At 39.8% G+C, this 15,846-nt stretch overlaps 1 protein-coding gene across 2 annotated transcripts in view; it reads right to left on the bottom strand.

Annotated features, from left to right (window-relative positions):
* LOC117656671 (acetylserotonin O-methyltransferase-like) overlaps nt 1-15,846 on the bottom strand; it is a 30,896-nt gene continuing 15,050 nt past the window's right edge. The window contains exons 6-9 of one of the 2 annotated variants that reach the window (XM_060686625.2): nt 7,944-8,032; nt 6,145-6,285; nt 5,882-6,004; nt 1-693 (exon numbers count right to left, since the gene is read on the bottom strand). In XM_060686625.2, coding sequence (XP_060542608.1) covers nt 485-693; nt 5,882-6,004; nt 6,145-6,285; nt 7,944-8,032 — 562 coding nt within the window. In that variant the 3' untranslated portion in view covers nt 1-484. Of the gene's footprint in view, nt 694-5,881; nt 6,005-6,144; nt 6,286-7,943; nt 8,063-15,846 lie in introns of both variants that reach the window. The other variant, XM_060686624.2, reaches the window with a different exon arrangement.

Raw genomic sequence — 15,846 nt, 5'->3', positions numbered from 1 at the left:
TAAATTGACTTATTTTTTATTCTTATTATGGTATTTCATGGTTAGACACAAATAGTTTTAGCCAGCATTTGTACCATAAATTCAGTTTTAGCTGTCTCTAAAAACTTGGAAATTAAGATAATAATAGAGTGCATAGCCTTTTTTTGCTGTTCTTTTTCCAAATCCAAATTCTAACAAAACTTTGTTAAGTATATACTTAGTAATCATAGATAGATAGATAGATAGATAGATAGATAGATAGATAGATAGATAGATAGATAGATAGAGATAGAGATAGAGATAGAGATAGAGATAGAGATAGAGATATATATGAATTTCCAGATATATCATCTAAGACAGGGATCTCCAATTGTACTTTGATAACTTCAGGCAAGGTGAGATTATACAGTCATATCACTATATAATCAAAGTCAGTAGATACTGTACAGTACATTGAAATAATTTTCTTTCAACACTTGGCAGGCATGAAGCAACTTTAGCAACATTATTTTCTGGCCAAAATGACATCAAATAGATTTCCTTTCTTTAGCTGTATATCTTTGAAGCCAGCTGAGCTGAGGAATGAATGATACTCTGATGGGGTCCGTACTTTTCCTTCAGTATTAAGCAGCACTATGAGGGAGTACATGGCAATAGGAAAAGGCAGAGTCTTGTCTTTATCTAATGTTGGTTCCACAATTAATACTCCACCACCTGTCAAGATATAGTTAATATATAATATATAGTTTAGGAATATAATAATAATAATAATAATAATAATAATAATAATAATAATAATAATAATAATAATAATTCTTCAGATGTGACTATGTTACAATTACAACAGCATAACTACTTGACTACTAAGATCAATCATGTAAATGACCTAAGTTTAACAGAGTGGCATTAAGTTATATAGAGTAAGGCCACTTTATAAGGTACTTTGCATGCTGGATATGATTTATATAGTATCCTAAGGCAGCCATGAAGTCACTGTAGGTGTATCCTCATTTTTGCAGACACTTATGAAGATATACACCCCCTAAAGCTCTGCCCACTCCACAATCTTCTCTCTTCCCTTCCATATTGTCAGCTATCTTGCAATTTCTTTGACTGAGAAGATGCTCCTCCTAGTCTAGCTGCCATGTGCGTTCCCTATTCAAAGAGAACACCCCCCTAGAAAACAAGCCGTGGACAATTTCTTCAAGATCTAAGTTAAGTTTTTCAATAGATGAATGTGTTGGGATGCTCTTCTTCATCCTGTGATTTCCTTCACTGGAAAAAAAAAGGCAGCTTGTATATAGTATTCTTAATCCAAAGAAATTCAAGGTAGGGAAAGCAAGACAGATGATGTTCTACATTTCATAAAAGGGGAAATACAGTGAGAAGTTCTGGCATACCTGGATATGGTACAGATTATATCATGAATTAAAATACACAGATGCCAAATTGCTCCATGTAAAGCAAGTTGGAGAGAAAAGGTTTCTTGCTTCATACAATATAAAACGCTTTTCCATGAAAAAAAAAAATCTGTCACTTTTTTTGGGGGGGGGAATGATATCAAGTAAATATTCTGCAACAGTTTTATTTTTCTTTCTTTTAACATTATTTCTCTCATATCAGGCATCTTCCCAAGTCAATTGGTGGATACCATCGAGTCCTGATACTGGATCTAATTCTTCATCCCATTTTACACTATCTTTTGCTGGTTACAGCTTCTCCCACTATTTCTCTTTATATATAAATTTATATTTAAATTTATATAAAATGTTTTATAGATGACATTTACCACCTGCTAGGTTAGCTAAAATGTTTAAAAATATGTCTAGCAAATGTTGGAAATGTAATCAAAAGATGGGCACATTCATCATATGTGGTGGACTTTGCTAAAACAAAAAAAAGTTTTGGACAAAAATACATGTCTAGAAAAGATAATAGGGAAACATGTAGATTTTAAACCTGAACTATTTTTATTAGAGATGATATTGGAAAAATTTGATAAGAAAAGTATATATTTAGTATTACATATTTTAACAGCAGCAAGGATTTTCTTCGAAACTCAAATACATTGGCTACCTAATGAGAAGGAAGGACTCACTGTAGAGGAGCCTAATCCTGGGAAAGATTGAAGGCAAAAGAAGAATGGGACAACAGAGAATGAGGTGGCTGGATGGAGTCACTGAAGCAATAGGCGTGATCTTAAATGGACTCCAGAGGATGGTAGAAGACAGGAAAGCCTGGAGGAACATAGTCCTTGGGGTCGTGATGGGTCGGACACGACTTTGCAACAAAACAACAACAAAAGGATTATCTTCGCGCAGTATTCGAAAGATGAAGAAACATTGCAAGATAAAGAGATAATTAAGAAGATACTAGACTGTGCAGAAATGGATAGACTTACATTGAAAATCAAACGGAAAGAAGACACAGAATATTATCAAACATGGAACTTATTTTACCAGTGGTTGGAAAAAAGGGGTGGAGAGTAAGAATGGAATCTGTATTGTTAAGCAAATTAAATACCCAGACAACATGATGTTTATTAAGCACTAAGAAATGTAATTAATATTTTTTTTTTTTTTAAAAAAGGTCTATCTCTAATGTACAAACAAGTGAATGATGAAAAACAGAGAGATGCAACCAGGACATTGTAGAAATCATGAATGCCATAGAGTTCTGCCTAGCAGGGAGAAAAGCTATCCAGCATACTTGGGACACCCCCTTGCACTATAACTACAGTGAAGAGTTTAGAGTGTGTTTAGAGTTTATTGGATTTCTATACCGCCCTTCTCCCAGGGGACTCAGGGTGGTGTACAGCCACATTAAAACACATGAATTTATAAAATTTAAAACCAATTAAAACAAATAATCTCCTTCTCCTTCTCGCACATCAGGTTTCCCCTAGGGTGACTTCTCCTATGCAGAAAACATGTATACTCATAGGTTCCTGCCAACTCTACAGAGTGGAAGGAACAGAAGTGGGTTTCAGCAGGTTCTGACCAGTTCTGGAGAACTGGTAGCGGAAATTTTGAGTAGTTCGGAAAATTGGTAAATACCACCTCTGACTGGCCCTGCCCCCCTCAATTCTCTGAATTGAATCCCAGCTGATCGGGAGGAAATGGGGATTTTGCAGTAACCTTCCCCTGGAGTGGGGTGGGAATGGAGATTTTACAGTATCCTTCTCCTGCCACGCCTACCAAGTCATGGCCACCAAGCCACGCCCACCAAGCCACACCCACAGAACAGGATAGTAAAAAATTTTCATTTCTGGCTCAGTGGCTTACTGATGATGGCTAACGAGCCAGAAATAGATCTATATAAGTCTCTCACTAAGCAGCATAGGGCAGCATAGGGCCTGCTGGCTGCCAGAAAGAAAAAAGCCCCCAGCACACTTGGGACGCCCCCTGGCACTGTAACTACAGTGAAGAGATCTCCTTCTTCTTCTCGCACATCAGGTTTCCCCTAGGATGGCTTCTCCTATGCAGAAAAATGTATAATCATAGGTTCCTGCCAACTCTACAGAATGCAAGGAACAGAGGTGGGTTCAGCAGGTTCTGACTAGTTCTAGAGAACCAGTAGCGGAAATTTTGAGTAGTTCGGAGAACCAGTAAATACCACCTCTGACTGGCCCCACTCCCATCTATTCTCTGCCTCCTGAATCCTAGCGGAGGAAATGAGGATTTTGCAGTAACCTTCCCCTGGAATGGGGTGGGAATGGAGATTTTACAGTATCCTTCCCCTGGAGTGGGGTGGGAATGGAGATTTTACAGTATCCTTCCCCTGGAGTAGGGCGGGAATGGAGATTTTATGGGATCCTTCCCCTGCCACACCCACCAAGCCATGCCCACAGAACCGGTAGTAAAAAAATTTGAAACCCACCACTGTCAAGGAAGTACAGCTACTATTCTTTCCCTTTCCTCAAATCATCGGGACTGGGCAAAAAGAGACCTATTGAGCCATTGTGCCTTTCAGCCAAGCTAGTGAGTGTGTCCAAAAATGACAGACCACTATAAGTCACTCTGATAAATATATAAATTGACTGGAAGTATGGCTATCACAACCATAATAAACAGATGTTAGTGTGCAAAATCAAGGATCCCAAAGGGAAAACTGATCAAAGATAAAAGCCTCCATGATATCTCCGCTAACCAGACCACACATCAACTTCAAAGCGAACTGGTAGCAACCCACCACTGTGAAGTATCTACAACACCTGAAGGCAAGCCCTTCCACTTATTAATTGTTCTCATTGATAGGAAGTTTCTCTTTAATTCCAAGTTGCTTCTCTCCTTGATTAGTTTCCATCCTTTGTTTCTTGTCCTACCCTCTAGTGCTTTGGAGAATAATTTGACCCCCTCTTCTTTGTGGCAGCCCCTCAAATACTGGAATACTGTTATCATGTCACTTCTGGTTCTTCTTTTTTCTACACTAACCATACCCAATTCCATGGTCTCCAGGCCCTTAATCATCTTATTATTTGTATGTTGAAAGAAAGTTTTTTTTATTATTATCTGTGACATTTGTTGCAAGTCTTAGTTCATTCTGCGCCTTAGCTTTCCTGACTTCATTTTTGTAGATTCAGGCTATGTGCTGGTATTCTGCCTTAGTCATGTGTCCCTCTTTCCATTTTTTGTACTTATCCTTTTTGTCTTTCAGTTTATCAGGGAGATATTTGTGCAACATACTGGCTTCTTCTTGGATTTCTTGTTTTTATTTTTCAGTGGTATTGTGCTGACATGGGCTTTTATGATCATAGTTTTCAGAGTTTCCCAAATTCCTTGAGTTGTTTTTCCCTTTAAGATTTTGAATTAGGGAATCTGTCCTAGGCTCCCTCTGAGTTTGTTAAAATTAGCTCTTTTAAAGTTTAAGACACTGATTGGATTTTGTTTTATTGCTTGTTTTTGCCTTATATTGAATTCTAATATTACCTGATCGATCTCGCCCAAAGTTCTGGCAACATCAAACCCCCCCCCCCCATCACTTCTTCTATTAGTAAGAATTAGGTCCAGTATAGCTTTTCCCCTAGATCCCTCCTCTATCTTTTGAATCACAAAGTTGTTGGCTAGGTTGGTTAGGAATCTCTTCAAACTCCCACTTGCTGCAGAGTTTGTTTCCCAGTTAATATCAGTATAGTTAAAGTCTCCCTGTGGTGTGTTTCCTATATACGTTTCTTAATTGGTTAGTAAAAAGCTCATCTATTTCCTCTGCTTGGTTGGGTGGCCTGTAGTATATGCCTATAGCAATGTCATTCTTTTTTTCTTTTACCCATATGCATTCTAGAAGGTTTTCAACCTTGGTTTTGTACATTTCGTTAGAGATATAATGAACTTTTACATGCATGTACTAATAATATTATGTACTAGTACTTCAAGTTCACTTTGTTTGTTCCCTAAACTTTGAGCATTAGTATATAGGCATTTGAGTCCTTTATGGCTGATCTTGCATACATTTCTTATATCTCCGCTTTGTAACTTGTAACCTTCCCATCACTCTCTACTTCATTATGTGGTTGGTTATGTTGAGGTTTATGTTTGGAATTAAGTCTCAAAGATCCTAAAGATTGTCCTAGAGATCCTAAAGATTGATCAAAATCCCCTCCCCTCATTTGTAGTTCACTTTAAAGCTCTCCTGATATGTTGAGCCAGTTGTTTACCAAAAACATTCTTCCCAGTTTTGGTGAAGTGCAGCCCATTCCTTCCAGAAGCCCTTCATGAAGGTAATGCAAACTATGGTCTAGGAATCCAAAGTTCTCTTGGTGGCGCTAACCTATGAGCCAGTGGTTCATTTCTAAATTCCCTTGTTCTCTCAGTATAAGTATACAAAATACTATACAAAAGTATAGAGGATTGGCTCCTCTGCCATAGTTTGCAGTTTCCATAAATACAGCAACATAGGTACATACCAGGCTTACAGACATTAAACACTTTGTTTAGCAACTGCAGGCACTTTTCATCATTCCAAGTAAACAGGATCCTGGCAAAAATGTACAAATCTGCTTCAGGAATTGGATCTTTTAAAAAATCCCCTGAAATGAAATAATTAAGATACATTTAAAAATATCATCATCCTGGAAGAATGCTTTGGTCTCCCTATCTACCATTTAAAGCAAAATAAGCTCATCATGTTCTGACATTGGCAGAAATCCTAGAATAAACTCCAGTTTACCTCCATGCAAAGTAATCCGCGATGCTTCTGAGAAGCCATGAAACTTCTTTGATGTTTCCACTACTTCAGGAAGGTCAAAAAGGGTCACAGCACAATTTGGATAGATTGCAATCAGTTCCTTAGATAAGGCACCACAGCTTCCTTGAAAAAGGACAAAATTTAAAAAAGGAACTACTGTATTTTTCAGAGTATAAGACGCACCTTAATTTTTGGGAAGGAAAATAAGAAAAAAGATGATTGGCAGGTGGATCGGCCTCCCGGAATACCCCCAATCACCTCTCAGTTCGGAGAAGTTATTTTTAGCAACAGATTCCTTGGTTGTCAACTCTATGCCTTGCTTTCTTTTCTTTTTCTTTTTTTTTTTGCCTTTTTTTCTGCTTCTGAAGCCTCCAAAACAGCTTCAGAAAAAAAGCCTCTGAAGCTCTGTTTGGGGGCTTTTTACTGAAGCTCTGTTTGGGGGCTTCTTTTTTGAAGCTTCATTTCTGATGCTTTTTTCAGCTTCTGAAACCTCCGTTTCAGAAGCTGGGTGGGGCTACATTCAGAGTATAAGACGCAGCCAGTTTTTCACCCTCTTTTTTACTCCGAAAAATACGGTATATAAAATAAAATTTTAAAATCTGTACTTCAAACAGTTTTTTGGTTTTACTGTTTTAAAATTCTTCAGCTACCTCTGTTACTTCAAACATCAAAGTCTGCTTTCTAGGTTCCATACAGCAATAAACAGAAATACAAGATATAATCTAATAAATATATTATCTAAATACTTTCCTTCATTTTTGTAAAATGCTTCTCTTCAGTTTTTTTCAATGGGCTAGATGTTCCATTTTTCCAAAAATCTATCCTATTAGCTATTATTTCTCTTTCTTTTTTCTATGCCTTCTTTTCATAGATACCTAAACCGTCTTTTTTCAGTGGACCCAATGAAATCTGAGCATGGTTAAAATTAATCCATCCTGCTGCCACTGCTTACAGCCCCATACAAGATTAACTTTCTTAAAGCTAATCCTTTTTTTTTATCCTCTTAAATTACATTAGCATTCCCCCCAAGTAAATTGGCTTACCTAAAATAAAAAATAACTTTTTGGTGATAAAATTAGCAATTGTTGTCCAGTATATGGGAATAAACAATGTAATGGGAAGACTATACAAAAATTCCCATACAGTTATGGTAATTCTGTGCTTCACGTTTGAGTTTCCAAGGATGAGGGTCAAAAGCACTTGATCTTTACAACGAATGTACTGGTGATTGACAGTGTCTAGTAATATTACATTAACATACTGTGCACATAAATGCATTATATGTGTGAATAGGCACCCAAAGTCCAGTGGTCCAATATCAGGCCTTTAAACAGTGCATTCTGCATCCTCAAGGCATTACCAGTGCAAATGCAATTCTGTGTTGCTTTCTATCCTTAGCCAACTTCGTTCCAGACTTCAGATTTTTGTTATGTTTTTCCACATTCATACACTTTGATAATATCAATCCAGGCAAGCGGGGGGGGGGGGGGAGAAACAGGGGGAAAAGGTGGGGGGCATCCAGGAATAATGCTTAGTTAAGCCCTTTAAAACTTAAAATTGCCAATAATTGTTAGTAAATCTTTTTAAAACAGAAAAGCTCTGAAAACAGATTTGGCAAAGTAGACTTTTAATCTCTGAAGACATAGTGTTTGTGAAATAATGTAAAAGGCCAAAGAACCCACCCACCCTCCAAATCTTCAAATGATAGAAAGTCAAATTAATAATAAATAGAAAGTCAAATTAATAATCAAGCAAAATGTCTAAGAATTTGTGATACTTACCACCTATATCATAAATGAATTCAAATTCAGAAAGATCAAATGCAGTCAGTACTTCTCTTCCATGCAAACTCCAAGCCTCATTCATATACCTGAAAAAGACTTCAATGTTTTCTTCTGACCTAGAATTGAAATTTACACAATAAACTTATAGAAAACTTATAGAAAAGAGCACCACTATACCAATGTAAACTGTAATTTACATATTTAATCTGTAATTTACTAAGAAGAATCCAAAGATTATGAAGCCTTGATGTTCTACATCAACTTCAAAAAATTAATATTTGATATTAACTTTTTTGATATTAACTTGGTAATATGTGATAAGGGAAATCAATTCTATTTCACTAGACTACCAGAAACAAAAGCAGTCTCTATGCTAGCTCTCATTGCAGATTTCACATGCTCAGATCAAAAACCAGTTAGACTGTGTCATGAAATGATGCTTGCACACAGATTTCACACTTTCTTCTAATCCACATCCCTGGGAATAAGAGATGTCTGTCGGTCAACTACAGCAGTGGCCTCCAACCTTTTGGGCACCAGGGACCACTTCCATGAAGAAATGTTTTTCCACAGACTGGAGGGGGCTTGGTTTTCCATGCTGCCTGCATCCTGCAGATGGGGCTTCGCTTGTTTGCATGGCTTGGTTGCTGTCATGCCACAGACAAGTGTCGGTCCATGGACCAGGGGTTGGGGACCCCTGACCTACAGGGTCAGATTAGCCCAGTCTGATATTGATATAGAAAAAAATGTTTTCATTAAAAAGGGATTGGGGAAAGAAGGACAGAGAGAGGCTGGAAAACGATACTTATTATTTCCCGCAGTCTCTGAATTCTGGAAAGTGAAACAGGTTCATTTGCTTCAGGAAACCTTTATTTATGCACATAGAATTTGTGCTATGGAGGAATTTGCACTAAATATTTTACTTCTGTTTTATGATTGGTTTCACAGTAAGTCAGATGTTTAGAGTTTTATTTTTATTATTTATTTATTTAAATGTATTGGCCACTCCTCTCCAGAGGACTTTGGATAAGAATGTTTTTTTTTTTGGTTTTGATAAGTTTTATGTTTAAATTTCTTTGTACAAGTTATGAATGGAATTATATTATTACATTTAATATAATAAATATTACATAACAGATATGATATATGATATATAATAAATATTACATAAGTTGTCATGTTTTCTCTCTGATGATTAACAAGTCAAAATAATGTTAATAATACAACCTTCTGTTTAGAATTTAGATTTGGTGAACAGAAGAAGATATAATATCATAAATATCAGAACTACTATAGTATACTATACTATACTATACTATACTATACTATACTATACTATACTATACTATACTATACTATACATTATTTTATACATTATATTATACCATACATTGTTATGTTATACATTGTTATACCGTACATTGTTATGTTACATTATTATAAATATAATATAATGTAATATTATGGCCAGTTCGCTCCCACAGAGAGGGCGTCCTCAGGGTGCTGTCAGCCAGACAATGTTGGCTGGCGACCCCCAAGGGGAGAGCCTTCTCTGTGGTGGCACCTACCCTCTGGAACGATCTACCTCCAGAGATACGAGTGATCTCAGACCTCCTGACTTTTCGTCGGGCCCTAAAAACTTACTTTTTTCAGCTAGCTGGGCTGGCCTGATTCCCTGTTGGTTTTAACATTTGATATTGATTTTTATTGATATGTTTTAAATTATGCGCCAAATTCTATTTAAGTAGTTTTAATTAATTATTTTAACTTTTGTGTACAAATGTTTTCATTTTAGCTGTTCACCGCCCTGAGTCCGAAAGGAGAAGGGCGGAATACAAATTTAATAAATAAATAAAATAAATTATAATATGCTATATCTTCTGTTCACCAAATCTCTAGATTCTAAATAGAAGGCTATATTATTAATATTAGATTAACAAATATATATCCTCGAATTTCGATTTTCCATGCAAATTTATCATCATTTCCTTTATTTCCAAACACATCGTCTTCATCAGTTCGTTAAGTTCCTGTTCCATTTTATTCTTTCTGAGTTGCTATTATTCCAGTTTTAAGTCACATTACAGTCCTTTTTTAAAAATCATCAAAGTCTATCCTCTTATAGGCAAAACATAGCATCCTTAGTTCTTGCCAGTTATCGTTTTAAAAGTTCAAGGTTTGTTCAAAACAGACAATTCCATGTTATGCTCTTCTTTCTCCTATAGATGTCTCTCTATAATCCACTGTTCCACTCAGCTAATTAACAAATCGCTATTTTATTTGTAATCCACATCTGTTTTTACCAAATCCATAAAGAAAAAAACCCATTTTTCACTTCTTCTCTCACTTTTATATACAACCAATCAGTTTGTAATCCAATCCAAATTAAATACAAATTCTAAATTTACATTTCCATTTATCAATCACTTTTAATTCTTTACTCGGGTTCTTCTATGGCGCGCTTGTCATTCTCACTTTCTCTCTCCATCCGCCATCTCCCCCTGTCACTATTTAGCCACTATTTCCACGCCGGGGTAATTTTGGTAGTATAAAATATTTAAAATTTTCTTTTTATTGTCTCTGGGTTAGCCAATCACTCACCCAACACCAATACTTTGTCCAAATCTTCCCTCCTGCACATCGCTTGCTCCAAAGGCTCTAGCTTCATGGCGATTCACCCTGATCGCCACCCCCCGTCACCGGTTCGGAGATTTTCTCGGGCTATCCAAGGAACTTGCCTGTTCCTCTTTAGTCACCGAGCTACCTCTCCTTCTTCACTGTCCCTACAGGACAGTTTCAGTCCTAACACACACACACACACACACACACACACACACACACACACACACATCCCTGGCGTCAGTTCATCTGGCTGGATTTTGCCAAGCTCGTTGGAGCCCGGCATTTTCCCAGCCAGTCATGCCGCGCTGCTTCCGGATGCAAGAATGCACTGAAGATGAAAAGGAGATGACTTATTTATTTATTTATTTATTTATTTATTTATTTATTTATTTATTTATTTATTTATTTATTTATTATATTTCTATACCACCTTTCTCCCGTAGGACTCAAGGCGGTGTACAGTCAAGAAAAATATAGACACACAAACATCATAAAACAGCTAATTAAAATTATTTCTTAGTTTGGTCAATTGAATAAAACCCAGAATTAGATAACATTTAAAAGAAAAATCATTCACATGTTCATATGTTTAGCCCCGCCTGTTGAAACATCAGGGACTTGAGGGCACGGTAGAAAGCACGGAGATCAGGGATATTCCATATCTCCGGGGGCAGTTCATTCCAAAGGATTGGAGCCCTCACAGAGAAGGCCCTCCCCCTGGGAGTTGCCAGTCGCCAGTTTAAATGTGATAACTAACACCTTGAATCGCACACGGAAGACCACCGGGAGCCAGTGCAACTCGCGTAGGAGAGGTGTTACATGGGCGTAACGAGCTGCGCCCATAATCACCCGCGCGGCTATGTTCTGGACCAGTTGGAGCCTCCGGGTGCTTTTCAAGGGGAGCCCCATGTAGAGAGCATTACAGTAGTTCATACGGGAGGTAACTAGGGCATGAGTGACCATGTGCAAGGCGTCCCGATCCAGAAAGGGACGCAACTGGTGGATCAGGCGAACCTGATAAAAGGCACCCCTGGCCACGGCCATCAAATGATCTTCTAAAGATAGCCGTGAATCCAGGAGGACACCCAAGTTGCGGGCCCTCTCTGTGGGGAGCAAGATCTCATCCCCTATTGTCAGTGATGGTACCAGCTAACTATATCGGGACGCCGGAAGCCACAGCCATTCGGTCTTGGAGGGGTTGAGTCTGAGCTTGTTTCTCCCCATCCAGATCCGCACGGCCTCCAGGCAATGGGACATCACAGCAAGGGCATCATTGGGGTGGTCTGGGGTGGAGATGTATAGCTATGTGTCATCAGCATACTGATGAACACTCACCCTGAAACCACGGATGATCTCGCCTAGCGGTTTTACATAAATGTTGAACAGAAGGGGTGAGAGGACTGGCCCTTGCGGCACCCCACAAATAAGGTGCCTTGAGGTCGACCTCTGCCCCCCTGCCAACACAAACTGCGAACGGTCAGAGAGGAAGGAGGAGAACCACTAAAGCACGGTGCCCCCTTTTCCTAACACCTCCAGCCGGTGCAGTAAGATACCATGGTTGATGGTATCAAAAGCCGCCGAGAGATCTAATAGGACCAGGAAAGAGGAGCAACCTCTGTCCCGAGCTGTCCAGAGATCATCCACCAACGCGACCAATGCCGTTTCCGTGCTGTATCATGACCTGAAGCCTGACTGGAATGGATCCAGATAGACAACTTCATCCAGGTATCGGGGTAGTTGTCGCGCCACCACACTCTCAACAACCTTCGCAATAAAGCGAAGATTGGAGATTGGACGATAATTTGATAATATAGCCGGGTCCAGGGAAGGCTACTTGAGGAGGGGCTTCACAACCGCCTCTTTCAAGGTGGCGGGAAAGACACCCTCACTCAGAGAAGCATTTATAATCCCCTGGAGCTAGCCTCGTGTAACCTCCCTGGAGGCCAGTACCAACCAGGAGGGACACGGGTCCAATAAACATGTGGCAGCATTAAGCTTGCCCAGAATCCTGTCCACAGGAGTCACAGAGTCAAACTCTTCCCAGATAACGCTCTCAAGACCTGCCCCCGTCTCCTCCCCTGGATCTACCCAATCGGAGTCCAGGCCTTCCCGAATCTGAGCGACTTTATCATGCAGGAATTGTACAAAATCCTCAGCTCGACCTTCTAAGGGATCTTCCTGTACCCCCACCTGAAGTAGGGAGTTGGTCACCCTTAACAGCGCGGCGGGGCGGTTCTCTGCAGATGCAATAAGAGCGGAGAAGTAGCTAGACTTTGCCGCTCTTGTCGCCACTAGGTAGGTCTTAATATAAGATCCCACCTGTGTTCGGTCAGATTCAGATCGGCTTGTCCTCCAATTGCTCTCCAGGAGTCTTTTCCGACGCTTCATCTCTCTCAGCTCCTCGGAAAACCAAGGAGCTAGACGAGATCGGCATCGGGTCAGAGGCCACAAAGGCACGACGTGGTCCAAGGCCCCAGTAGCCGCCCTGTCCCAGGCGACCACCAGGTCCTCAGTCGAGTCGTGAGCCAGAGTCTCAGGAAATGGCCCAAGCTCCATCAAGAACCTTTCGGGGTCCATCAGGCGCCTGGGATGGAACCATTTGGTTGGTTCCATCTCCCTGCGGTGGGTGGAAGTGACTTGAAAGTCCATGTGAAGGAGAGAATGATCAGACCATGACAAGGGCTTGATGTCTATATCCCCTATTCTTAGATCATTCAGCCACTGATCAGAGACAAAAATCAAGTCCAGAGTGTGATTCCCCAAGTGGATGGGGCCTTGAAGTACCTGGGTCAGGTCCATGGCCGTCATGGAAGCCATGAACTCCCGAGCCTTCTCCGACATCTCACCAGCGGATGGCAGGTTAAAATCCCCCATAACAATAAGTCTGGGGGTTTTCACCACCACCCCGGCTATAATGTCGAGCAGTTCAGGCAGGAACGCTGTTACGTGGCAGGGAGCCAGGTGCACAATCAGTAGGCCCATCTGAATCCCCCGACCCCACTTCACAAGGAGGGACTCACATCCGGCTATCTGAAGAACAGTGGCCTCCCTCGGGCAAAGACTTTCTCTAATGATTGCTGTCACTCCCCCACCCCTTCCCTGAGTCCTTGGCTGATGGAATGCACGGAAACCTGGCGGGCACATTTCCACAAGGGGAACTCCTCCCTCCTGGCCTAACCAGGTCTCCGTAATCCCTGCCAGGTCAGCACCCCCCTCTGAAATAAGATCATGAATGAGAGGGGCTTTATTTACCACTGACCTGGCATTACATAACATCAGCCGTAGACCCAAGGTCTGAGACTCTGAACAACCCGGGAAACGAGCAGTGCTTTGGGGGTCGGAGTGGGCAATCGCTCGTAAACATTGAGTGCGTACTCCCGAAACATAATATGGCCCCCTGCAGCCGTCATATCTGCCCCTCCCACTTACTATACTAATGCCCATCGCTTCATCCCCCTGCATCCTTGTCAGATTTCTGTCCCCATCCTCCCCACCATGATCATCAGACCCATTACCCCTTTCAGTGGATTTATGGATCCCCCCAGATCCATTCCCACAATCCCTCCCAGAACCCCTTAAAATAGAACTTAAAGATTTATCTAAAAAACCCCAAAGCCGTCGGTTTTTTGCAAACCACCTCTTGGGGCTCCAAAACCCGTCCTCAAGAAGAAGGCAATGATGAAGAAGGCAAAAGAGACTGACTATGGAAAATTAAACAATTGTAATATTAAGTATGGACAAAAAGAAAAGAAACAAAGAAGGAAAAGAGGATGGAATAGGAAAAATATAAAAAATTTAAATGATTACATTGGGATTTACAGTGGAAATATAAGAAAGAGGGGAAAGAGATGGAAAATAATAAGAAATAAAGGACAAAATAAAAGATTTCATGATTTTAAAACACAAAATAAGTATATTGGGATCAACAATGAAAAGATACGAAAAAGGAAAGGAAAAGTAGAACCAAGGGGAAATATAGGGCAGAAAAGGAGAAAGACAAAGATAGAAAGAAATGGAAATATATTCAGAACTGTAAAATTTAATTGGTGAGTTTAATGTCAGAAAAAAAGAGAAAATAGTGATATTAATTAAGTGACTTTAAAATAAGAGGAGTATAGAGCGATATGAAATAAAGGGAATAAGACTGATACTCTATATTTAAAATTTTAAATATGCTCTACCAAAAACTGGAGAAACTGTAATAAATGTTATATGCTTAATAATATTGGCGGTCTATAGAATGATAGGTTTGATAATATGAACAAATTTGTTGGGGAAAATGTAATAATTGGAATATTTCAAACTACATATCTGAAACATAACCAAAAAGAGAAAAGAAGGCAAACGAAGAATATTTTAAGAACTAATTGGATTAGGTAAAATGAGAAATGAGTAAGATGAGCTTTATAAATACATATTTGAATAAGTGGAAATATATTGTTAAGATATTTTGAGAAATATATTCAATAATTGAAACTGAATGTAAAATTGAATGAAATTGAAACGATAAAAATGATTTAAATGTTATTTATTTTATTTATTATTTATTAATTTTATTTCTATACCACCCTTCTCCCGAAGGACTCAGGGCGGTGTACAGCCTGATTAAAAGCACAAAGACAAACAAAATTTTAAAATAATTAAAATTATTAAATAATTGGCTCAATTATAAAACCGCCAAATTTAAAATCCCATTTTTAAAACCAATTAAAATCTTTACATTGATAGCCTGGCCTGGCGGAACAACAAGGTTTTGAGGGCACAGCGAAATACACGGAGATCAGAGATCTTACGCAATCCTGGGGGCAGTTCATTCCAAAGGGCAGGAGCTCCCACAGAGAAGGCCCTTCCCCTGGGTGTCGCCAGCCAACATAATTTGGCCGATGGCTCCCTGAGGAGACCCTCTCTGTGAGAGCGGACTGGCCGGTGGGAGGCTACTGGTGGCAGAAGACGGTCTCGAAGGTACCCAGGTCCAATGCCATGGAGCACTTTAAAGGTGGTAACCAACACCTTGAATCGCACCCGGAAGACCACTGGGAGCCAGTGCAGCTCAGCAGGAGGGGTGTCACGTGGGCACAATGAGTTGCACCCATAACCACCCACGCGGCCGCATTCTGGACCAGTTGGAGCCTCTGGATGCTTTTCAAGGGGAGCCCCATATAGAGAGCATTACAGTAGTCCAGTCGGGAGGTGACAAGGGCATGAGTGACTGCGCAAGGTGTCGTGATCCAGAAAGGGCTGCAACTGGCGAATCAGGCGAACCTGATAAAAAGTCCTC

The sequence above is a fragment of the Pantherophis guttatus genome, chromosome 5 (assembly GCF_059756535.1).
Source record: "Pantherophis guttatus breed Tessera chromosome 5, ASM5975653v1, whole genome shotgun sequence".
Taxonomy (NCBI): Eukaryota; Metazoa; Chordata; class Lepidosauria; order Squamata; family Colubridae; genus Pantherophis; species Pantherophis guttatus.
This window is presented reverse-complemented; position numbering and strand designations above follow the sequence as displayed.